Source organism: Impatiens glandulifera, chromosome 3 (genome assembly GCF_907164915.1).
Source record: "Impatiens glandulifera chromosome 3, dImpGla2.1, whole genome shotgun sequence".
Taxonomy (NCBI): Eukaryota; Viridiplantae; Streptophyta; class Magnoliopsida; order Ericales; family Balsaminaceae; genus Impatiens; species Impatiens glandulifera.
The window spans coordinates 55,888,826-55,916,109 of NC_061864.1; the positions used below are offsets into that span (position 1 = coordinate 55,888,826).

Below are 27,284 nucleotides of genomic sequence, written 5' to 3' on the forward strand. Positions count from 1 at the left end.
AACTTATTTAGTTATGTTTAACCAAAAAGTTAATAGAGAGGGCCATTGGTGACCTTTTTAAAAGTTGAAAGAGCGATTTGTTTAAAAAATTAACTTGAGGACTAAAAGTGAGCGAGTAGAGTAATTAGAGAACCATCCAAGTCATTTGTCCTAATTAATATGTTACATTATTAAAAGTGTATGAAAAAGAATATAAGCTCGTAAAAACTCTAAAAATAAATTTTACAATTATAACAAATACGTTATAAAAATAAGAGTCAATAAAAACTCTCAAAAACACAAACAATATTCAGCATACAAGAATAACAAAATACTCAAAGGGAAAACAATCCATAGAAATTGATAGAGGAGATCTTGCAGTTACCATGTCCTAATGATCATATATAGAAAATTCTTGAGAATCAAATTGCAGGTCAGGTTTCCACCACTGTTGAAGTTTATGAGCATCTAAAGCTCCTTTTGCCTGATTTATTACGGTCAGCTTTGCTGATGGAAGTAAATGCAGTGGAATATCTGATTTCTTCCTCAGGATCTTCCTCCAGAAGTGTATAGCTGAAACCCTAGCAGCAATGTGTGCCATTTCAGCCTTTCTTCCCCATATTTTTTTCATATCACTGAAATAACTTTGATACTCTGAACAGATGAGATCCTGTTTATGAACACACAGGTTTGGTTTCCAAACAGACAACTTCTTAAACATTTCATCGTCTTCTTCTCCTGGCAAAACCACAATGCTTCCAATAATATTAAATAATGTCACTGTCCTTCGAATAACTTTTTTCAATCTCCTAAACTTATTCTCACTTAACAACATTATAGCAGTAGTGTGTGGTGGGTTAAAGAGAAAAGCTTTAAGGAAAATTCCCTTCTGAATGACCATTTGTTTTCCAACAAGTATACCTAGAGCAGCCCCCAAGGAATGCCCGACAAGAATAACATTACCCTGACCAAATTCGACAACTTTTTCCTCTACAACTTTCATTGCGATTTTAAAACGTGATTTTCTATTAAGTTTATTAGTAAAAATGGCCAGATCCAGTTTTATGTCCTGAAATAATTCACGCCCTTTCATCGTGCCTCTAAATGCAATTACGCATCGTGGGCCAACTACGTAAACAGCACCAAAGATGCTTTTATCATCTTCGTCGTAAAGCTTCTCCAATAGTTTGAAGTCAAAGAACTCCCACCACCGAGGGGCCAATGCATTTTCTCCGTTTCGATGTCGTTTGTTGTCACGTTGGAGGATGTAAGCACCATTAACTAAAGACGCATAAATAGCTTTTTGATGACCCTCATCATTCCTAACCAATTAGATGGTAGAAAGTGAGCATTTAATTATAATCAAATAAAATACAAATACAAAATAAGGTGAAAAAATATTTAAACTAGATATCAATATAATAACCTCAATAGTTGAAAATTAATAATTGTTTAAAAAAATGGACAAAAAACCATAAAAGAATAGTGGAGTTTAAAAGTTACAAATAAAAATAAATAAATGATACTAAATTCATATTTTGTTGGTTCATATATCTAAACTTGACTTAATTGATTAACTCATTTTTTTTAAAGGTTTTTGAGATTAATGATGTATTTGTATTTATATTATTAAAGATTAATATAAGGAGATAGACAGTGATGCCCTCTCAAAAACACTATACATTATCAAGCTACAATTCATTTAGGTGTTAAACAAAAAAATAAAATTGCATAATTTTACTATCGATATATATTAATTTGGTTTTTATCTAGTATTGTGGTTTATTCTCACCCACATAAAAGCGTGCTGACATCACCATGCTGACATCATCGTGATAACACCAGCATAAACATACGTTGACTTCAGGTTTATTCAAATTAAGATTATAACTTTAATTGAAAGAACAATATTTAGAAAATTAAACCATCTCTAAATAATTAAAATGTTTATATAGAGAAGTTTAAAATAGTGATAAACGGATCAACATAATAATAAAAGTATGCTCTCCATCAATTACAAATTCCCCGCTTATATGAATATTTAGAGTGTATAAATCTTATTGCGAATAATATGAGTCGTCTTAAATAGAACTTAAAATAAAATTATATATATATAATATAATACCAGTTAACATTGTCCAGATAGTATGGTCCAAATGAATCAAAGACATCTTCATCATCTAATTCCATCGAAACACTATATAATATAATGAAAAATAAAATCAGCACCAAATTAAATATATTTATTTAACAAAATTGAGAAGGTATAATCGACTCACACAAGTGGTTTAAGCTCCTTTGTGGGTTGAAACAAATGAGAAAGGAAATAAGAGAGATGAAATTATGAAAGAGTCAATGAATTACTCCATTTATTTATAGACTAAAAAAAGTAGTCACTTGATCCAAGTCAATAAGGTCAACTAGAGCTCTAGAAATTTTTATTATTTATAAAAAATATATATTAATACCAGTTGTTATCTAATAGTTGACCAAAATAAACAACACCGTCCAACTTAATTATCTAAGACCATTTTCAACTGCCTGCCGCAAACTCAAAATCTGTTTCAATCGGCCCGACAAACTCAATTCCAAAATGGAAATTCACATCCACTCTCCAAAAAAAACTTTTCATTTACACCCCCTTAGACTTTTTTATTTTTAATAACTTTTAATATTTATACATATAAATTAATCTTTCAAATTTATATTTTTTTTACTTATAAGATAGAAAATTATAATATTTTTAAATGTATAATTAAATTATTAAATTTATTATACTCGAAATTTTATCTATGTGTACACCAATTCCGAGGATTGATACAACGTTTATGCTATGTGTACGTGTAACAAGTGTTTTTATTTATTAATAATGTTAATATAATATGTTTGTTTATTTAAATGTATTATTTAATTATTTTATTGTTTATGAATTATTGATATATATACTTAATTTTATTTTAATATTATTAAATGAATGTGGTTAAATATGTAAAGTGGATAAATATATAGATAATATTAATAAGGTTAAAAACTTAGTGTAAGAAAGGAATATTCTAAGAATATTCTTTTGGTTTGAAAATTAGTTTTTGGATTTGAGATAAATTACTTTTTGATGTTACGTTTACTGCATTTTGAGTTTTTTGAATGAGTTTGTGGGTTGGAGATGGTCTAAATTGAAGTTCAAAAATTTCATAAAAATGTATTTTCATTTGTTTTAAATTTTATTTTATCAAAATAAAAATACAGTAAAAATAATTTAAATTATTTTGAAATGTATACAAATCATATGAAGTTATTCTGTATTCCATAATCATAAAATTAGAATTGAGATAGAATTTCAGTCCAATTTTAAATAATATAATATATTAAATAAAATTGAAATTATATTTTTTTTACTAAATATTAAATATTTTAAAATTATAACTATACATTTTAAATAAATAATTAAAATTTTGATAATATATATATATATATATATATATTTCAATTAAAGACGTCTCATAATTTTAATTTTATGTTATAAATTTATTAATAATTATTTAATAATTCATTTTTTTTAATTAAAATATATATATATATATATATATATATATATATATATATATATATATATTTATTTATTGGATGTGTTAATCAAATTTATTAATAATTATTCATTCACTTTTTTAATATATTATTTCTTTAACTCAAAATTCATTCTATATAACTTATATATTCATTATATATACAAATATATTTTATTTTATTATACATATTATTTAACTTTAAATAAATTAGTTATATCTTTTATGGAGTAGACTAATTTATTTAATAATTATTTTAAAAAATTAGTTTATATTAAAAGATTAATATATACACTAGTTCATTACTAATTAATTAAAAAAATTACTAATTAATCAAAAAAATTACTAATTAATCAAAAAATTAGCTCATATTAAAATATTATATATGACGAATTTCTTCTAAGTCTTTATCATTTTATTTAAATCTTTATAATTTTGTATACAAGTTTCAATTTATATCATGTAAATTAAAAAATCATTATTTATATATTATTTATATTCTTAAAATAATGTATATTATGAAGTTAAAATGGATATTTGACTTTTATAAAATTATATATATATATATATTAATTTTTCTGTATTTATATATTAGATTAGATCAATATATTTATTATAATAATAATTAGTTTTTTTTATTATTTTCAATAATTTAATAAATTGTACTATATTTAATTTTTTTAATTTAATATTAAAATTTAGAAATATAATTTTATTTTATCTATGTATAACTATAAATTTTATAAAATAATATATAATATTAAAATTGATATATAGTTACAAATTTTATATACATTTACAAATCTAATAATAAATTTTTAACCCCAAGCATTAGACATTAGGACTTTTAATTTTTTTTATAAATCATACATGGTAAAAGAATTATAAATACATTATAGTTATAATTTAAAATTTTATAAATCTAGTTAACTTTAAATTATTAAATTCATAATCTTATTTTTATAAAATATAAAATATAAATATTTATCCAGGAATGATCATGTATTATATTTAAGTATGAATATATTATATTGGTTAGATTTAGATAGACTCTTTATATATATTATTAAGTTGAGTTAGTTTGATATATTTTTATAGAAAAAGTTTTAAATAATACTAAAAAACAAATTTTCATACAAATAAATATGTCAATAATAAAATAATAGTTTAATAAATAACTAATTAATTTATAAAATAAGTTCTTACAAAAAATCTACATTTAATTAGTTAGTTGATTAAGGATAAAATTTATTTTTAACTTACTTTTATAAAATTATTTATATTTTATACTTCAAAAGTGAATTTATTTTCCAAAAGAATAAAAAAATAAATTACCACAATTAATATATAAGATTTATTATATTACTATTTTATATTCATTTATTAGATATATAATTATCAATAATATAAAGAATTGTTTTTTCATAATTTTCTCTCATAATTAGATTAGGGGTCACAAAAATTACCGATATTAAAGGTATATCAAAAATACCGCAATATATTGAAAATATCGATTTTTAAGGTATCCCGAAAAAAGGTAAGGTATAATATTATTGGTACGGTAAAGATATGAGATTTTTATAATTTTGGTATATCGAGATATACCGAAATAGTATTTATAAGTTAAAATATAATATATATATATATATGTATAATGCTTATAAGGAAAGACTTAAATAGATTTGATATTAAATTAATTATTAAAATATAATTTTTGAAATATTATTCAATATATGAAATCTCTACCTTACCGATGAGATTGATTTTTTTAAGTTAATATGGGTTTTAGGTATCAAAGGTAGAATACCGATACCGTACCAAAATTAAGGTAATGTAAATGTATGAATTTTTTGTATACTGAAATTAAGGTATATCAAAATTAAGGTATACCGAAATCAAGGTAAGGTAAATGTATGCATTTTTTTGCATACCGAAATTTTAGGTAAGGTATAAGGTATGAATAAAACATTAAGGTATATCGTACCGACCCACCCCTCATAGTCAATTATCCAATTACTTTCTAACTTGTTTTTTTCAAAGCGCAAATTTATGTTTGTTATCTTACTGTCCAAAAGTATTTTACCAACAAATAAATTGAACAATAGACTTTGATTATGGCTACTTTCTAGTAATAAATAATATACACAGTAATAAGGTTACAATGTTACATTAATATAACTTTAGCTAATTTGTAAATAACTAGATATTATTCAATGAAAATAACTCTTACAGTCTGAAAATAACTTTTTAGTTGTCATAACTTGACTTTTAATATGACTGATTTTTCTAGATCCACTTCAGCCGACGATCTTTCATCGAACGACTTTGAATCTAAGAGGACCGAAGCTATCCAACTGTCCAAATTCCAATTGTGTGATTTTAGGCACGCCTTCAGATTGATACATGATTGACTTCGAAAAGAGAACAGTTGAAGACTCTAGTACTTGAGACACAAAGACAAATGGCAAGACAAAGAGAATAATTCCAGAACCAGTTGACGACATTTATGGCGAGATATCCTCCACCTCCACCTCCGGATCAGTCTGTATATGATATATTATTTAGACTTTCTTTTTATCTTTTAATACTTTCATTGGTATATTGGATGATTGAGATTTTGGTTTATTAGATAATTGTATTTCTTGGATGAATTGAGATTTAGGTTTATTGGATGATTGTATTTTTGGGATTTTGGTATATGAAATTCAGTATTTTAAATTTATATATGATTTATGTCTGAAATTGATTGGTTTAAATAGGTAATTATTCAGTTTACAATAATTTTATTTTAAAAAAAATCATCATAGCCGAGAGCAATAAGCTTCTTCACTTGGTAAAAATATACAATTTTCACAAAGAGCCTTTGATTGCTCTCACAAATACTCTATTCTTTTCATCGAGGGCCCTTGATTGCCCTTACAAATACTCTATTCTTTTCATTAAGGGCTTTTGATTGCCCTCGCAAATACTTATCTCTAAGACCTGAATATTCCCTCGCAAACACTCATTTCTTTTCGCCGACAATTGTATCACCGACACGCTTGGAGAGCATTTATCGCCCTCGGTGAAGACTATCACCGAAGGTATTTGGGCTTTCTCTGAGAGTTTTTGCTCTCCTTAATAATCAATTTTTTACTAGTGCTTAGATGCAATCATCAATGTCGGATGACCCAAGTGAATTCGTCAATGTTAGATGGTCTAGATGCATTCGTAAATGTTAGATGACCCAGATGCATTAATAAATTTTGGATATCCCAAATGCATTTTTCAATTCCAAAGATGGACTAAAGACATTAGTCAATACTAGAGGTGACTCAAATGCATTAGTCAATGACCAAATGCATTACTCAATACCAAAGATGACCTAATTGCATTACTCAATGTCAGATGACCCATATGAATTAGTCAATACTCAAATGCATTATTCAATGTCAGATATGATCCATATGCATAAATTAATGTTAGAGATGGCCTAAATGCATTAGTCAATGCCGGATGACCTAAATGCATATATCAATGATGGCCAAAATGCATTAATCAATGCTAAAGGTTATCCAGATTCTTTAGTCAATGCCCATATGCATGACTCAATGTAAAATATGGCCTAGATGATTTTCCCAAAAAAAATATGGCCTAGATGCATTACTTAATGGTGTATGATAGCCCAAATGCTCTATCATCTCTCTCTTTTATATCTATAATTGTCTTCAAGACATTTAATAATTTTTTATTAACCAAAATATTCAAGTCTACTCAATAAATCTCCACATTGACTTGAATACTCTAAGATGTCCGTGATTTATTAGTCCACTCTTCTAAGACCTCGATAATGATATTATCTACATGACACAACAAAATTGTTGAATGTGACTTTTCCTCTAGAATAGTCATCTCAACGGTTATTCCTGTTCCTACCAGCAACTTTAGCGACCCCATAAGCCTTGTTATTTCAGTGGAGTCCGCATCTTGATCTGTTATACTACTTCTCGAGAATGACAATCTCAAAGGTTATTTATACTATTGCCGACAATTTAAGCGACCCCATAAGCCATGTTATTTCAGTAGAGCCCGCATATTGATTCGTCATACTACTCCTCAAGAATGACCATCTCAACAATTATTTATGCTCTTGCTGACAACTTCAGCAACCCCATAAGTCATGTTGTTTTAGTAGAGCCCTCATCTTGATCATTTTTAAATTGAAATTGTTTCTCCTCGTGAATGTGTTGATCTTAATGCTTCCTACTGTCATCTCAATTGGAAAATGAACAATTGAATAACCTGAAGCTCTAATATTAGTTTGTTGTAATGAAAATACGAGAGATGATGTAAACAATAAAATGACATGAATTTTAGCGTGGTTCACCAATATAAAACTTGGCTACGTCCACCAGAAAGAGAGAATATTTTTAAGGAAATCAAATCATAAATTACATCATGAAAAAATTGGGTTATTACACGAATTTTTATAACACCCGGTCCTCGAAACCCTAACTGATACATAATTGAGATTAGAAGCGATGCTCTCATGGTAAAGACTTTAGATTTCTAAAGTGCCCGACTGCACTTTTAAATAAGTCTCAACTAAGTCAATACCAATATCTTGGTAAAGAGTCTCCAAAATATTGTCACAATATTTTTCTAGTTGCATTACCATAACAAAATATTAGATTTCTTTTTGTGTTAATCTTATTTCTTTATATCAAGATTATAAACCAAAAAATATAATTTCTTTTTGTTCAATATTTTTTTGATTGTAACAAACAATTTAAGGCTATTAAGTAGAAGAAGTTCTAGAAATAATAATCCACTAATGTGGATGAAAGAGTGTTGCAAGTCAAGTTGAAAATGAAAAATAAATTAGTATATTCACCGTTTTTTTTTTCATATGTTTCAAGTTGTAAAGATTCAAAGTATATATAATTTCTTAGTAATATTGATAATACACTCAACTAATGAATTATAAACATGATGCTTCAAATATAGAATGGATTAAGTCAATGAATGTTGAGCTAAATGCTTTAAATCAAAACAAAACATGGACACTAACTAAATTGGCTAAAGAAAAAAAAGGCAATTAGAGTCGATGGATTTATAAGAAAAAATTAATGCAAATAGAAGTATTGAAACTATATTAGTTATAAAGGGGTATAATCAAATAGATAGAATATATTTTCATCAAATTTATGTTCATGTAGCTAAAAATGTAACGATATACAAATATTGTTTGCATTAACAACTACAAATAAATAGCATTTATATAAAATATATGTAAATAATGTTTTCTTGCATGGTTGTCTTGAAGAGAATTCATATATGAAAGTGTATGAAGGTTTAAAAAGGTATTTCATCAAACAATCACTAGACAATAATCACTAGACAATGACATTTACAAATATCTAATATTTTGAATGATATTAGTTTTAATATTAGTTTTATTAAGTCTGAAAATGACCATTGTTTGTTTATTAAAACTAAAGACATTCATATTAATGACCATTGTTTATTTATTAAAACTAAAGACATTCATGTTATTTGTTTATTAATATATGGATGATATTCTTATAGTAGAAACTTATTACAGTATATTAATGATGTTAAATAAGCTATTAATAGTATATTTCAACTTAAAGATTAAGAAAATGCTAATTTTTTTATGTCTTGAAATAATGCAAACTAATAAAGGAATTTTTATAAATCAAAGAAAGTATTACTTAATTTGATTTCAAATTTATGTTTGATTGATGGTAAACCAACATTCACTCTTGTGACTAAATGTATAAAATTTACCATTGATAATTTGTGAAAAATATAGAAAATTGGTATTTTAACTTTGCTAGTCATACATTGCTTATCCAATCAAAAACTTGTTAGGTCTATTTTATTTGTCTTAAAATGATCTTAAATTTGATGTTTATATATATATATATATATATATATATATATATATATATATATATATATATATATATATATATATATATATATATATATATATATATATATATATATATATATATATATATATATATCATGAAAGACTAAGAAATAACAAATTGTTTCTAGATTTTAGTTGAAGCTAAATAAATATAGAAGCATGTCAGTCACATTTTGTGAGTTAAAATGAATTTGTATTTTTCTTGCTGAACCTATAATGCATAATACAGTATTTAATGGTATTTAATGAATGAGCAAATCATATTGATATTGATTGTCATGTGGTAAAAAAAATACAAAGAATGTTTTATTTTTAACGCTTATTGTTTTTGGTTTACAAAATGTAAATATATTACCAAATTAATTGAAGTCAAACAATTTCAAGAATTGAGATTCAATTTATTCTTACATTATTTTCATCTTGAGTGAGAAATTAATAAATAATTGATAAATATTGTTTATTACATCTGAAAGCGCTTTGTGTTAAAACGAAGATCATGGTTATGAGTGTCATGCTAGTTCTCATTTATTTATTTTATTTTTTTTGATAAATATTGTTGAATACAAATTCTTGATTTATAATGGTTAAATATATTATTTATAATTTGTTATCATCAACCATCATCCAAGCTCAAACCCCTTCTAGATTAAACACTCTCAAAATCTCCTTCACACTAAACTTAAACAAAACAATATATTCTCGTTTTTTTTTTTAAATCTTCTCGAAACAAAGGACTTGCACTTTCTTGGTTTTTGCTATAAAATGAAAAATGGACAACTCTTTTTTTAAGACAATTCGTTCATCAAAGGCTTTCTCCTCCACTAAAATCTCTTTTTTCTATTATAGATGGAATATTCATTAGTTACATTTCAACACCTACACTTATTGATGCTTCAACTTCAATGTGTGATATTAAGTGAAACTTATCAATGTGTGATATTATTAAACTAGACAAAATATATAATATAACTAGGGCAGTCCAATATTCAGGATCCCACTGAGCATAGTGTAACAAAACACTGTCTTTTGATGTTTTTGAATGTTCTTCTATTCTACTTTTCATTAAAACCGTTTGTAATTCCTTATTTGAAAAATCATAAATAATACCTTTTTTTAGTAAAAGAAAAACAAACTTATACAATAATGAAAAAATGAGGGAATAAGATGAATCAAACAAGCTTATATACGGACAATTTTCAGTTTTTTCTCTTCTTTTTTTTACCCTCTCTATTCAAACTATTCTTAAACAATTAAGGAATGATATTGATTTTATTAAGTCTGAAAATGATTTGTTTGTTTATTAAAATTAAAGACATTCATATTATTTGTTTATTAATATGAATGTTCTTCTACTCATGAGTTTTGACGGATCAATTCCAAGGCAGCCCATCCATGCAAAAAGGTCAATGGAATATGGCAAAGACATTTTTCTAATTTTATTATATATAATAGTTCAATTGTTTTAAAAAAAATAATAATAATTTTATATATATTAAGTGAAATTTATCAATGTGAGATATCTATTAAAGAAGATTAGATGTAACATAACTAGGCAGCCTAATAGTCAAGTTGCCACTGAGCAGAGTAAGGAGACAGACGTAGGTTTTTTTTTTTTTTTTTTATGTTTTTTTAATGTTCTTCCATTTCACTTTTCATGATCAATCCAGGAAAACAAACTTATACAATAATGAAAAAATGAGTAAATAAGATGAATCAAACAAGCCAATAAATGGACCATTTTTTCAGTTTTTTCACTTCTTATTTTTACTCTCTCTATTCAAAATATAGTTAAACAATTAAGAAAAAATGTGTCCTATTTAATCCTCATTTACTTGGGGCTTATTTGATTTTGTTATTTAAGGGTTTAAAAAAAACAATTGATGGATTTTTTATTTTTTTTTTAAATTTCATTTGATTAAATTATTATTATAATGTTGTTTTCTTAAATTTTTTAGAAGAATACATTTTTTTTAATATTTTGTTGATTAATTAAGTGATTAAATAATTTAAAGTTTTATAAAAAAAATAGATTTTAATTTATAAATTAAGTAATTAAATAATTAGAAAACAAATGTGATATACGAGTTTTAGAAATGAAAAAAAAACAAATATACAACTGGATCTAAATTTGAAAATATTTTTTATTTTATTAAATACATCTCATTCAAATAACTATTAAAATCACAGAACAATTTGAAACAAAACTTAATTATACCAAAATTTATATATTAATTTAAAATGTCTCAAAACAAACTTAAAGTTCTGATTTTGTTTGAAAATAACTAGGATTTGGGGCATTTGAATTGTTAAATATTATAAAACTTGTTAATATATATTTTAAATTATTATTTCATTCAAATCAATATTTTAAATAACTTTTAGTCTTGGTCAAAAGATTTTTATCAAATTAATTAAAGATTTGTGTTTTTTAATTATATTATTACATCCTCCTATGAAAATGCATAAATTCAAATTTAATACATAAATAAATCCATACATTCTCAACATCATCCCTAGTCATTACATTTTAAATAGCCCAAATTAAAAAAAAAAATTCAAACAAAGCTAATCAAAATGAATAATATTTTATTAATTAAACCCTTAATGTTTATTTTATATATTGTTATTTTTGTTAGATCATATGCAATTGGGGGAAGAGATTCAACCGTGGAGGTTGGGCCCAAGTTAACAAACGGTTTGGTTGGATCTAGGATCGGGCCGGGTATGGAGATTGACTCGAGATTGGAGATGTCGGGGTCGGGTAAGGCTATTGCATTTCTTCTCTCATCATGTTGAGGCTAAGTCTGATTGTAGGGTTGGAATCTCTGTTAGTGACGGTTCTATAACGGGATTTCGTTGCTAAAAATTTCATTTGATTAAAAACATTATTATTTAGAATTATTTCGATTAAATTATATTTTTTATTTAATATTTTAATTTTATAAAAAAAAATGGAGTAAAGTAGATAATTTAAATAAATGAATGGTTTAATTAATTAAATAGTTATAATTAAAATGAGATTGTTTGAATCAAACAAGTCTTAATATCTTCTTCTTTGATGTTCAGTCAAATTATTTAGAAATTTTTTGATTTTGAAGTAATTTATTATTTTTTGGGTTAAAATGTTTGTTTGATAAAAAAAAAAAAGTAAATTATTTAGGTAATTTGATTTAAATGATTAAAATATTAATATTATTTATTATTTTAAAATGTTTTAAATAATAAAATGAAGAATTTATAAATTTTATTTTATTATTTATATAATGATTGAAGAAATATTTAATTATAATAATTTGTCCAAACAAGTTTTAGGATATTTCGCATTATTTGAATAAATTTAAATTATTTAAAAAATTGGATTAATTTTGAGAAAATAGATTTTTTTGTAAGAATATTTACAAAATTATTATTTAATAATAAAAATATAAATAATTTTGTAAAGAAATAAAAAAATATTTTAATTAATTAAGTGATATAATTAAAGAAAAAAGAAGTGAAATAGTATTTCTTTTAGAACACTAGTTATTTAGAGTGCAACTAATCTCTGAAGATTAAACACATAATCAATAAACACATCTATCTAATTAATCAAACAAGCGAAACTAAAACCTAGGAATTGAACATTTCACCTAATAAAATCATTTTTTTTTAAAGTATATTACTATTTTTCTCTATTCCAGAAAAAAATAATTTCAGACCCATTAAAAGGTTAGTAAAATGTGAATTGACATGTTAATTTATAATAATTTAGAAAGAAATATTTCCAAATTTAAGTTGAAATAAAATCTAATATATTTTTGTTGTAGTGTAACTAGTCTATTGATTTTTGTTTTGTTTTGCTTGATTTTTGTTTTGTTTTGTTTTAATAAAATTGTTAATAGTCCAATGGGTAAATAAAATAATGTTTAATTGTTTAAGAATTTAAAAATCATTATTGAAGAAGGCTTGATAACATTTTTAAAACATGAAATTTAAATGTAGACACAAATTTATTAATTATTTCTAATATGTAATTGAATTCACATTGATTATTTCTTATATGCATTGAAATTCACATAAAATCAAAAGTGGTTGAAAACATAAATTTAATTGTAGATACAAATTTATTAATTATTTCTAATATTTAATTGAATTCATATTGATTTTACTATATGAGTTTTTCTTATATGCATTGAAATTCACATAAAATCAAAAGTATTTCCAGATATGTATTATTCTTCCAATTTTTCTAATCAAAAGTACTTATCGACATATAATGTTTTGGACCTGTCGACATACAATATAAGGTTTTTTTGATGAATCGCATACGAATGATCGCGGTACTTATTAACATATAAGGTTTTGAACCTATCTATAGACAAGATTTTGATTAATCATGTACAAATGATTGCGGTACTTATCGACATATAAAATTTTGGACCTATCAACATATAAGGTTTAATTTGATGGATGGTGTATGAATGATCGCGGTACTTATCGACAGATAAGGTGTAGGACCTATCGACGTATAGAGTTTTAATGAATTATGTACGAATAATTGCAGTACGTATCGATATATAAGATTTCGGACATATCTATAGATAGAATTTTAATGAATCATTTACAAATTTGACCTCCTTGGAAATTTTCAGAATTTTCGGAATACTTTTGAAAAAAATGCTCATTTTAGCGGAGTTCATATCGGGTGTCTCGTAACCTTGAAAAGTTTCGTAAAGTGTTTCTAAAAATATATTCTTCATGTACAAAACCTCTCAGGAATTTTCTAACTCTTTTGGGAAAATTCTCGATTTCGCAAGTTGCATACTTCGGGATTCTAATATCTCTCTTCATTTCTTAATCCACATTCTGATATACTGGTGAAGTCCTTTGCGTACAAGGATTCACAATCTAAATCTGTAAACAAATGTTCAAACAAATTGACAATGTAAGAGTTCACATTATGGTTCACATGTGTGCCTAAGGAGTGCATTCGAGTTTCCATTTAATCTTCTCTAAGTCTAAAATACCTAACGAGAGTCTAAAATCATCTTTAAACTAATCATAGGGTATTTTGTTAAATAGACATGAGACACGATAAATGGAAATCAAGAGATTTATAATGGCTTGATGCCAACCTTTATTGGAATCTAATTAGAGTTAGGATTACTCTTTCAAGATTAGAGACAAGGTTATAGAATACACAAGTAAAAGAATTCTGAACTTGGAATGCAAACGTGTAACGTACTTTCACAAACAAATGACCAACTACATTTAGTAGAGACTATCCCACGGGATAAGCGCATAGGACCTAGATGATGTGGTATTTTCCTCATGCGTAACCAAGCACCGAACCCTTAATCTGTGAATACTCTATTTTCTTTTCTTTAGTTTCTTTTTGAAGTAAACTAAAGTGACGACTCTTAAATTCAAACGAATTATTACGTGTTTGAACACGTATTAATCTGGAACATGTAAGGGACAATCACAAGAAGTTTATGGTATAGAACTCCACTTTGATTCCTCATCTCAAATAGATAAGACAACATTATATATGGATAGTTCTTTTATATACTTTTTGTGAAATTCGAGAGAAATGTAAGCTATAGGGTTCTATAGCATAACTTTCTTAGAAAAAAACTTTTTCTAAAAAAGTGCATAGGTCGTGTTTTCCATTTAAGTGCTTCGATGCGTCCCCTCCATGGGCAGAGCACTCGAAATGATAGGTAAGGCATGAGACCGACCAACTTCGGATCACATAAAACGCTCTTTAAGACAGAGCATTCGAATGGATAAATTAATCTTAGGATTTGATCATTCATGCCCTAAAAGAAAAGAGGTTAAGTGGGCCTTAAAATTGGTAGACGCTTAAGAAGAGAGAAAGTCACGCGTACATAAAACATTATGGGACATGGGGGTACGAGGCAAAATTAAACGCTTACAAAATGCATAATAATCAATCTAAAATCTCAATGAAAATTTTAATATTAGTCTTCCTACTACCATATGTTAGAATGCGTGGAACTGTGAAAGAATATAAATTACTCATTATTTGTTAAAAATAAATGTCTTCTTTCTATATACATGATGTACAAAAATTAACACTATGCCTCTTACCTTGTTGATGAATTGAAATATTCGGCAAGAATAATTGTTCGGATCAATTGGGAAGACCAATTCGCGTTTATACAAAAAAATTTATAAACAACGGAGATAATGACCATTCGATATGCAATGTGCTTTGCTATCGACAACTAATTGCACATTGTAAATTTTGAATCCGATGCTAAAGGAGTTGTATTATTTATTTTCGACTCTTCAATTGAATGTCATTATAGTCATGATCCAATCATTCAAGATATTAAAGTTTACTACACCGTCATCAATCATTCAATCTTCAGTTTGTTCCACGCAATGCTAACGAACCCACATATTGGGTAGCAAACCATTGTCGATGTTATTTGTTTCTATTGTCATTTCTGTTTTTTTACTAGCACCTTTAAATTGGTTGTTTTGTAATGACTTTACACCTTTGTAATAATATTTTGAAACACTTTTATAAAAAAAGAAGTATTCTAATTTGATTCATAATGTTGGCTGAAAACAACTTAATAATAAGATGTTACATTTTTATAAGTATGGTATATGAAAGGGAATAAGTTCTAACAATCAATATACAATAATAAAAAAATACAGATAAGAAAGCTAATAAAAACTGACATAAGTTCAAACAATCAATATACAACCATAACCAATACAAATAAAAAAAATCCAATAAATTAAAACTCACAAAAACTCAAACGATCAACATACAATAATAACAAATACAAACAAGAAAATCAACAAGAACTCACAATAACTAAAACAATCAACATACAACAATAACAAAATATACTCAAAGGGAAAACAATCCATATTGATAGAGATATTCTTGCCGTTGCCATGTCCTAATGATCATATAGAGAAAATTCTTGAGCATCAAATTCCAGGTTAGGTTTCCACCATTGGTAAAGTTTATGAGCATCTAAAATTCCGTGTGCCCGGTTTATTATGATCAGCTTTGCTGATGGAAGTAAATGCAGTGGAATATCTGATTTCTTCCCCATGATCTTCCTCCAGAAATGTATAGTTGAAATCCTAGCAGCAATGTGTGCTATATCCGCCATTCCATTTTCCACCATCTTCTTCATATCATTGAAATAACTTTGATATTCTGAACAGATCAGATCCTCTTTATGAACACATATATTTGGTTTCCATTCAGCCAATTTTGCAAACATTTCCTCTTCTTTTTTATCTTCTTCTCTTCCTGTAAAAGCTATAATACTTCCAGTAACTTTTAAAAATACCATTGTCTGTCGAATAACATTTTTCATTTTCCTAAACTTATTGTGACCTAACAACATTATAGAAGTAATGTATGGTGGGTTAAAGAAAAAGGATTTTAGGAGAATTCTCTTATCAAAGATCATATGTTTTCCAGCATACATAGCTATAGCTGCCCCTAGGGAATGCCCGGCAAGAAAAACATTATCCTGTCCAAATTCATCAACTTTTTTCTCTACAACTTCCATTGCGCTTTCAAAACGGGATTTCCAACTAAGTTTATTTGTTAAAATGGACAAATTCAGTTTCATGTCATGAAATAATTCACGTCCTTTCATGGTGCCTCTAAAGGCAATTACGCATCGTCGGTCAATTATGTAAACAGCACCGAAGATGCTTTTGTCATCTTTGTCATAAAGCTTATCCTGTAATCTGAAGCCGAAGAACTCCCACCAACGAGGGGCCAACGCATTGTCCCCGTGTCGATGTCTTTTTTTGTCACGTTGCAGGATATAAACGCCTTTAACTAAAGACGCATAAATAGCTATTTGATGACGATCATCATCCCTAACAAGTTAGATGTTAGAGGGTTAGCATTTAATTATTATAGAATACAAATACAAAATAAGGTGAAAAAATGTTTAAACTAGATGCCAATTTTATCACCACAATAGTTGAAAAGTGATGGTTACTTCATAGAATGGACAAACAGTCATAAAAAGATAAAAAGAATAGTAGATGTTACAAGTTCAAAAAATAGAAATAAACTAAGATAGTTGGTTCATATATATATATATATATATATATATATATATATATATATATATATATATATATATATATATATATATATATATATAAACATTTGTTTTGGTAGGTTTTTGAGAGGTTAATGATTACTTTTACTGGCCCTTTGAATCATAAAATGGAAGGTAATATTATCTATTATAAAATTTGTAGTAGTTAATTCATAGCATTGTTGTTGAGTAAATTCACTTCATAATCAATTTTTTTTAACATTTATTTTACTTGTTATATTAAATCATATAATAGTTTTGTATTATAATTAACTAAAAAAATAACATGTAATTTGTTAATTGATATAATAATATTTACATTGGTGGTAGGTTCAAACCATTGTAAAAACATTATACATTATCAAGCTACAATTCACTTAGGTGTTTAATTTTTTTTTTATTAATTGTTACATAATTTTACTATTGAATTCATATATAAATTAGTATTTATTACTTTTGTTTTTATCTTATATCTGATTTATTCTTAACCACATGAAAAAATCTGACATCAGTTCTATATTAAGTTTGTAATGTTGATTATTCAATTAAGAACTATTATAAATTAGGTCTTAAATTATTCATATTTTTTTTATTCTAATATTATTTAATTTATTAATTAAAATATATTTAATTTTAAATTATTATTTTTTATTTTATTTATATATATATATATATAAATATATATATATATATATCTTTAAAGTCTTTTATAAAAAAAAATAAAATAAAAAATTATATAAAATAATCACAAATCATTATTTTCTCTTATGACCTCCAGGTTATTCAAATAACCTCAATGATAAAATAAAAATATTTTAATTAATAAATTAATTATAATGATAATTATATAATAAAGATAATTAAAAAAAATTAAAGAGAAAATCAAAATTAAACCATCTATAGATATTTAGAGTGTCTTTAAAATAGTGATAAATAGATCAACATATTACAAATTGCCCATATCATTATAAATATTTTCAAAAATATTTAGAGAATAGAATACCAGTTAACATTGTCCAGATAGTATGGTCCAAATGAATCAAAGACATCCTTATCATATGATTCCATCGAAACACTATATCATGAAGAATAATAAAATCAGCAACAAATTAAATATATTTATTGTAAGAATATAAAAGGACAAATTAACAAAATTAAGAAGGTATATATAATCAACTCACATGAATATGAATAGTTTAAGCTCCTTAATTTGTGGGTTGAAACAAATGAGAAAGGAAATAAGAGAGATGAAATTATGAAAGAGCCAATGAATTACTCCATTTATTTATAGACTAAAACAAGTAGTCATTTGATCCAAGTCAATAAGGTCAACTAGAGCATTGAAGGAATATTAATTATGGACCATGTTCAACTGTCCGTCATAAATTCAACATGTCTAGTGCACAATACCTCTGTCCATATATATATATATATTTTTTAAATTAATCTTTCTTTCCCCTGGGTTGAAAACGAGTACATATTTTATTTGGTCAAAACACTCCAATATTTCCGTCCACCCTTTTCTGAATAATTAAAATGTTATTTTTATTTTATACTATTTTAATATTTTAAGTATTATAAAATTATATTTTAAAATTATTATAAAATTACATTTTTAAAAATAATACAACATATTAATATAATTAATAGAAAAAAATATTAATTTATTTAAAATATTAATTTATTAATTAAATATATAACTAATATTTCTATATTATAAAAAAATTAGAGAATTTAAACCCTTAAAACGTGTTAATATAATTAATAGAAAAATATATTAATTTATTTAAAATATATATTTATTAATTAAATATATATATATAACTAATATTAAATAAATTAAAATATAAAATATTTTTATAATTTAAAATATATTATAATATTAAAAACATTATAATAATAAATTTGAGAATTTAAACCCTTAAAACGTATTAATATAATTAATAGAAAAATATATTAATTTATTTAAAATATATATTTATTAATTAAATATATATAATTAATATTAAATAAATTAAAATATAAAATATTTTTATAATTTAAAATATATTATAATATTAAAAACATTATAAGAATAAATTTGAGAATGTATAACTAATTTTTCTATCTTATTAGAAAATTTGAGAATATATAACTAATATTTTTATATTATAATAAAATATTACATATTTTTATAATTTAAAATTTATTATAATATTAAAAATATTTTTATAGTTAAATATATAACTAATATTTTATATTATAGGAAAATTTGAGGAGTTGAGGTCCTTAAAAATAAAATAAAAAATAGGAGAAATATATTAATTTATTTAAAATATATATTTATTAATTAAATATATAACTAATATTTCTATATTATATATTATATTATATAATAATTAAAAAGTCAGAGTTGGGCATGTCCAGTATAAAGTTAAAAAAAATAATAATAACATGCCCTTTTACATGTTCATGCGGTGATATGTTCTAAGTTAACTTCTTATTATTGACAACTTTTAATAACTAGGATTTTGTTTGAGAGATGTATCCAATTAAATTTTTTATACAACTTACTATATAAAATATTTGTTATTAACCATTTTGTTAGTTTAAGTGACATATTTATATATCACACAGATTCAAATAGTTTTATTTGGGACAGTTTATTTTTCCACCGGTAATTAATTGGATGATATTTATGTCACTACCCCACCTTTATTTCTTCCTATAAATATGAGTGGTTTAAGCTCCTTTATTTATGTCACCACCCCACCTTTATTTCTTCCTATAAATATGATTTAATCAAACTTTACCCTTATCTTTATCAAAGTAGGCCTACATGTAAACAAAAGAAGAAACACAAAGTAAAAAGAAAGGACAGAATCCACTAATTGAGGAGAGAAAAAAGGCTCTTTATTTCTCATTTTTGTCCTAATTAATAAGAGTAAAAAATATCACAATTTGAACATGGCGAAATCGCAGGCGACCAAATCGCCGTCGTCTGGTTCAAACGCAGCTTCATGCGTTGTGGCTACAATCTTCTTAATCTTCGTGATCATCATAGTACTGATAATCTTCTTCACAATATTCAAACCTAAGAATCCTGAAATCTCCGTTAACGCCGTCCAACTTCCCGTCTTCTCCTTGGTTAACGGCACCGTTACTTTCACTTTCCCGTCTTCTCCTTGGTTAACGGCACCGTTACTTTCACTTTCTCTCAGTACGTCTCCGTCAAGAACCCTAATTTGGATGTCTTCACTCACTACGACAGTTCTTTTCAGATCCTCTACGCCGGCGTTCAAGTCGGCGTTCTTTTTGTTCCCGCCGGGAGAATAGAAGCCGGTCGGAGTCAGCTCTTCACGGCAACCTTTTCCGTCAGGTCCTTTTTTTTTTTTTTTTTTTTTTTTACTTAATATAACAAAGGCTTCTCCCAAATTGATTTTTTTTTAAGATTTTATTAAAAAAACCTTTTAAAAAAAATATAAAATAAAATATAGGTTATTTGGGTTGTTAATTTGTTAAATTAATATAATATTTTTTATATTTAAAATTTTAATTTTTTAAAAATAAAATAAAATAAAAGTATTTTAGTATTTAGTTGATAATAATAATGTGATAATTAAGGGAGAATTTATATAAAAAAAAACTATATAAATTCAAAAAAAATCTAAACCAACCCAGATCAAACAAGCTCCAAGATAATGTTTCCAATTTAATCCTCATTTACTTGGGCTGATTTGATTTTGTTATTTAAGAGTTTTTAAAAAAAGAATTGATGGAAAACTGTTTTTTATTTTATTTGATTTGATTAAATTATTATAATATTTTTTATTAAAAATTTTATAAGAATACATTTTTTTTAATAGTTTGGTTAAATAATTTAAAATTTTATTAAAAAATAGAATTTAATTTATAAATTGATTAATTAAATAATTAAAAAAAATAAGGTGATATATAAGTTTTAGAAAAAAACAACAACATATAACTGGCTCTAGATTTGAAAATATTTTTATTTTATTAAATTTATGTCATTCAAATAACTATTAAGATCACATAACAATTTGAAACAAAACTTAATTATACCAAAATATATATTAATTTAAAGTGTCTCAAAACAAGCGTAAAGTTCTGATTTGTTTGAAAATAACTAGAATTTGGGGGATTTTGAATAGTTAAATATTATAAATATATCCTTAATATATTTTTTAAATTATTATTTCATTTAAATCAATATTTTAAATAACCTAGGTTTCGGTCAAAAGTTTTTATCAAATTAGTTAAGAACTTGTGTTTTGTAGTTATATTATTACATCCACATGTCAAAATACCTAAATTTGAATTTAATGCAAAAATAAATCCACACATTCTCAATATTATCACTAGTCATTTACATTTTAAATAGTCCAAATTTAAAAATGAATAATAATATACTCTGTGAATTGTCACCACAAATTATAATATTTTATAAATTAGACCCTTAATGTTTATTTTATATATTGTTATTTTTGTTAGATCATTTGCAATTGGGGGAAGAGATTCAACCGTGGAGATTGGGCCCAAGTTAACAAATGGTTTGGTTGGATCTAGGATCGGGCCGGGTATGGAGATTGACTCGAGATTGGAAATGTCGGGTCTGGTTAGGCTATTGCATTTCTTCTCTCATCATGTTGAGGCTAAGTCCGATTGTAGGATTGGAATCTCTGTTAGTGACGGTTCTATAATGGGATTTCGTTGCTAAAAAGTTAATTTGATTAAAAACATTATTATTTAGAATTATCTCGATTAAATTATATTTTTTATTTAATATTTTAATTTTATAAAAAAAATGGAGTAAAGTAGATAATTTAAATAAATGAATGGTTTAATTAATTAAATAGTTATAATTAGAATGAGATTGTTTGAATCAACAAGTCTTAATATATATATATATATATATTTTTTTTTGTTGATATTCAGTCAGAATTATTTAGAATTTTTTTGATTTTGAAGTAATTTATTATTTTTTGTGAGAAAATTTTTGTAGGATAAAAAGTAAATTATTCAGGTGATTTGATTTAAATGATCAAAATATTAATATTATTTATTATTTTAAAATGTTTTAAATAATAAAATGAAGAAACTATAAATTTTACTTTATTATTTACATAATTATTGAAGAAATGTTTAATTATAATAATTCGCTCAAACAAGTTTTAGGATTTTTCGCATTATTTGAATAAATTTAAATTATTTAAAAAATTGGGTTAATTTAAATTAGAGGGAATGAGCATGTTCTCGGCGATGAGATTCAGCCGAGGTTGTAAACATGGTAAAGAGACACTTGCCACTTTTTCTAGGAAGGATGATTGGGACGGTTCCAATTCCCTCTAATTCCCTTCTTGTTGGTATCACGCAAATCTTCCCGTAATCCAAAATGATTAATGAATCGGAATAAGGCATTATACAAGCGCATACCTGATCGAACCATTGTAGTCTCAACACTAGATCATAGTCTTCCAAAGGGACTAAGGTAAACGAGACTGTCCCATTCCAGTCCTTAATCCTGATGTGCACTTTCTTAGCCTCCCTAACCACCAGCTTGGCTACATTAAAGGACATGACCGTCCCTCTCATTAGGTTGATGCAAAGACCCAGCGTTTTAGCTACTCCTTCACGCATAAAGTTGTGAGTAGCCCCTGTATCCAATAGTGTTTTGATGTGTCTTCCCCCGATCAAAGTTTCCACGAACATCGAGCCCCTCTTTGTTCCCTTGATCGGCTCCGCAACACTAGTCTTCACAGCGTTGAGCAATCGTAAGGATCCCACTCGAGTCCCTTCCTCTTCCTTGGAGGAATCAGTTACTTTAACTACTACAACCTTTTCCCCCTTGAACGGGCACATACACAACCATCATCTCCATAAGGTTTGGTAAAATGTTACGTTGGCCTAAGTCATTCCTCCATCACTCTTACCAAATTTGTAGAAGAGGAAGCAGATCGTGCTTGGGCATCTTTGGAGAAAGTCACCAAGAAGATGAAGAACGGGGCATATCTGAAGGGGTGTGCAGTCATGAAAGGGGACCGAGGAATGAGGAAATTACCCCTACAGCAATTGAAGTCTCTATGGTCTGTGCTCAAGGGGCTTGTGCTCAGATGCGAGGGACCGATCAAAATCCAAGGACGTGTGGGAAATGTCTCATATCAGTTGGAGCTGACCGATAGAAAACTAACCAAGTACTGGTCTAAGGTCGAGTCGAGGACGACCACAATTTAGGTGGGGGGAATGTTACGACCCATTTAAATAGGGTGACTATGTCAAGCCCACATGGTGCATTCTCTTGAACGTTCTAGAATTTTCTAGGTTTGTGTAGCAATTTCACTTTTGTGGAACTCTATAGAATTCTCTAGGAGTTTCTAAAATAAGTAAATAGGAAACTCTCTAAAATTCTCTAGGAGTTCTCAAGAGTATGTAGTTAGAAGAATCTTTAAAAGTCTCTATGAATTCATGGGTCTAGGTTAGGTTATATAAGTGTCTAGAATAACCTAGGTTAAGGAGGATATATAATGATTCATCCACTTGTATATAAACAAGTCTTGACTATAAACCAAGCACCTCACAATACTTGATAATCTTGTACATCACACTTGTAATAAATAAGATATTCTTCAAGCTCTTTCTCTCTCAAAGTATTCTATCTTCTTGCATCTTTAAAAAGGATGACTAGCTAGTATTTTGGCAATCTAGACTAGTGTCGCACAGGACAAGGAAATATTTGGTGACCGAGTTTCAGTCCGTGACATATAGCTGCCCCTAAGGAATGCCCGACAACAAAAACATTATCCTATCCAAATTCAACAACTTTTCTTCTACAACTTTCAGTACGATTTCAAAACGGGATTTCCATCTAAGTTTATTTGTTGAAATAACCAAATTCAATTTCATGTCATGAAATAATTCACTTCCTTTCATGGTGCCTCTAAAGGAATTTACGCATCGTTGGTAAATTACGTAAATAACACCAAAGATGCTTTTGTCATCTTCGTCATAAAGCTTATCCAGTAATCTGAAGCCGAAGAACTCCCACGACCGAGGGGCCAACGCATTGTCGCCATGTCGATGTCTTTTTTGGTCACATTGCAGGATGTAAACACCTTTAACTAAAGACACATAAATATTCATTTAATGACGCTATCATCCCTAACAAGTTAGATGTTAGAGCGTTAGAATTTATTTATAATAAAATACAAATACAAAATAAGGTGAAAAAAATGTTTAAATTAGATGCCAATTTTGTAACCTCAATAGTTGAAAAGTGATAGTTACTTAATCAAATGGACAAACAACCATAAAAAAGAATATTGGAGGTTAAAAGTTCAAAAATAGAAATAAATAAAGGGATACTAAAGTTGGTTCATATATAAATATAAATATAATATATAAACATGTTTTTATTAGTTTTTGAGCGGTTAATGATTATTTTACTGGCCTTTTGAATCATAAAATGGAAGGAAATATTATTTATTATAAAATTTGTAGTAATTAATTTCATAGCATTGTTGTTGGGTAAATTCAATGTCACCTCACTAGTGAAAAAATTAATTTTTAATGAGAGCATAAAGCCTAAAAAAAGATAATTTACCCTCAGTGATTGTTTTCGCCGAGGGCAACAAATGCTCTCGAAAGGTGTTAGTGTTGTGATTGTTGGAGAAGGAAAAATAAATATCACCGAGAGTAGTTGTAGTTCTCGAAGATAATTAGAATTTTTTATCGAGAGCAAAGCCAATACTCTTTGTGATAATTAGAGCTTTTTTAAAAAACATCGAAATCCTAAAAGCTTTAATTTGGGCAGAAACAGAAAGCTCCAATTTCAATCAAAGATAAATCTACACTAAACTTGCAACCATCGCTAGTGTTAAACCCTCCATTTACAAATTCAGAAGTATTTCAGATAACACCGTAGAAAGATTAATAAATCAAACCAAAGAATTCATTTATTAAACCAACAATCAATCTTCAAACATATACACAAAACAATGAAACAGAAAAAGAAAATATAATTTTACTATTTTTTTACCTCTCTGTATCTAGTCAAGTAAAGCTTTAAGAGGATAAATATAATCTTCAAACCTTAAAGTAGTCATTGCACAAATCAAATCATCTCTATTGTCCGTCTTCCTCTTCTCTCTCACACTTATCCCTCTCCCTTAACCAAAAAAATCAAGCAACTTTATCAATAAATCAATCAAACACATATCAATTAAGTAGATCTATTCAAATAACCGTCATCATACTCGCTAGTGATAAGCTAATAAACTTTGAGACGCATTTTTGAACTGTTACCTTAGCATCCTTAGCGATCTTATCGTTAGTTGGTAGTATTTTCTTCATGATTTGACTTATATTAGCAATCGGTAGATACCTGTCCCGTTCACGAACAACAGACATGGGACTCTGATCGCCGCTTTCGATAAAGGAGAAGAGAGAGAGGAGATCCATATCCGATGAAGGAGAAGAGAATGAGGAGATCGATCGGACATTAGAGAATATGAGATTGAGATTGAGGGTTTAATTTTAAACTTTACTTTAATGAAATGAGGAGAGTGGAAGAAGAGAGAAAAAAGAGAGAGGCAGCCGAGAGGAATAAGAAAGAGGGACTCATAAATATGGAAAAAAATAATAATTTTATTGAGGGTGTATCCAATTGCTCTCGGTAATAATAATTATCACAGAGAGCACTACTGCCCTCGAAAATAATATGAACTATTGTCGAGAACAAAGTGTTGCTCTCGGTAAAATAAATATTACCGAAAATATTTTTTCGCTCTCGAAATTTTTTTTCGGTAATTGTATTTTTTTACTAGTGCCTCAAAATTTATTTTGCCTTAGGTTAATTTTTTTTAAATTTTATTTTAGTTGTTAAAATATATAATAGTTTTGTATTATATTTAGCCAAAATAATATAATATAACTTGTTGATTGTTATAGTAATATTTACTTTGGTGGTAGGTTCAAACCATTGTAAAATATGTTTTAAAACTTGTTTTAGGAGTCAAGGGAAGGGATGATTCCATTTTTATTGATGCCTAGAATGTTAACAACTTTAGTTATGGACGGTTAACCTCTCAAAATCATTATACACAATTCAATTAGATGTTTAAAAAAAGTTATTGATTGTTTCATAATTTTACTATTGAATTCATGTCTTAATTAATTTTTATTACTTTTGTTTTTATCATCTATCTGATTTATTTTCAACTCTTAAAAGTGTGCTGACATTGTATTATTATTCAATTAAAGATTAAAAATTAAGAATAATAGGTTTAATTTAGTTTAAATTATTTAAATAACTCAAACCATTCAAATAAATTTATATATATATATATATATATATATATATATTTTTATTTATTAGAATACTTAATTCATTAATTAAAATATTTTTTATTTTAAATTAATAATTTTATTTTATTTATAAATATATCAATATATTTTAAATCTTTTAATTAAAAAAATTAATACGTACTAAAAATCAATACTAGTCATTATTTTCTCTACCCTCTAGGTTATTCAAATAACCTAAATCAGAACACATCTTTAAAGTAATTACAAACAACAATATTTAGACAAACTTGTAAGACACCAAAAAAATAATAAAAAACTAATTTATTTAATATAAATTATATATTAAATGTTTTTCATATTTAAAATTTAATAAAGATAAAATAAAAATATTTTAATAAATTAATT

General features: G+C 26.1%; 3 protein-coding genes across 3 annotated transcripts; 1 reads left to right on the forward strand and 2 right to left on the reverse strand.

Annotated features, from left to right (window-relative positions):
• Nucleotides 1-370: 370 nt before the first annotated feature.
• LOC124930429 (GDSL esterase/lipase At4g10955-like) lies at nt 371-2,169 on the reverse strand. The gene is made up of 2 exons (XM_047470772.1): nt 2,105-2,169; nt 371-1,301 (listed from the first exon to the last, which is right to left on the reverse strand). The coding sequence occupies exons 1-2, from the start codon at nt 2,167-2,169 to the stop codon at nt 371-373; spliced, it is 996 nt and encodes a 331-aa protein (XP_047326728.1).
• Nucleotides 2,170-16,403: 14,234 nt separating this feature from the next.
• LOC124930430 (GDSL esterase/lipase At4g10955-like) lies at nt 16,404-18,818 on the reverse strand. The gene is made up of 3 exons (XM_047470773.1): nt 18,761-18,818; nt 18,583-18,654; nt 16,404-17,349 (listed from the first exon to the last, which is right to left on the reverse strand). The coding sequence occupies exons 2-3, from the start codon at nt 18,645-18,647 to the stop codon at nt 16,404-16,406; spliced, it is 1,011 nt and encodes a 336-aa protein (XP_047326729.1). The 5' UTR covers nt 18,648-18,654; nt 18,761-18,818.
• Nucleotides 18,819-20,491: 1,673 nt separating this feature from the next.
• LOC124932369 lies at nt 20,492-22,335 on the forward strand. The gene is made up of 3 exons (XM_047472988.1): nt 20,492-20,705; nt 20,747-20,937; nt 22,071-22,335. Exons 1-3 carry the CDS (start codon nt 20,526-20,528, stop codon nt 22,294-22,296), a joined length of 597 nt encoding a protein of 198 aa, XP_047328944.1. The 5' UTR covers nt 20,492-20,525; the 3' UTR covers nt 22,297-22,335.
• Nucleotides 22,336-27,284: the final 4,949 nt, after the last annotated feature.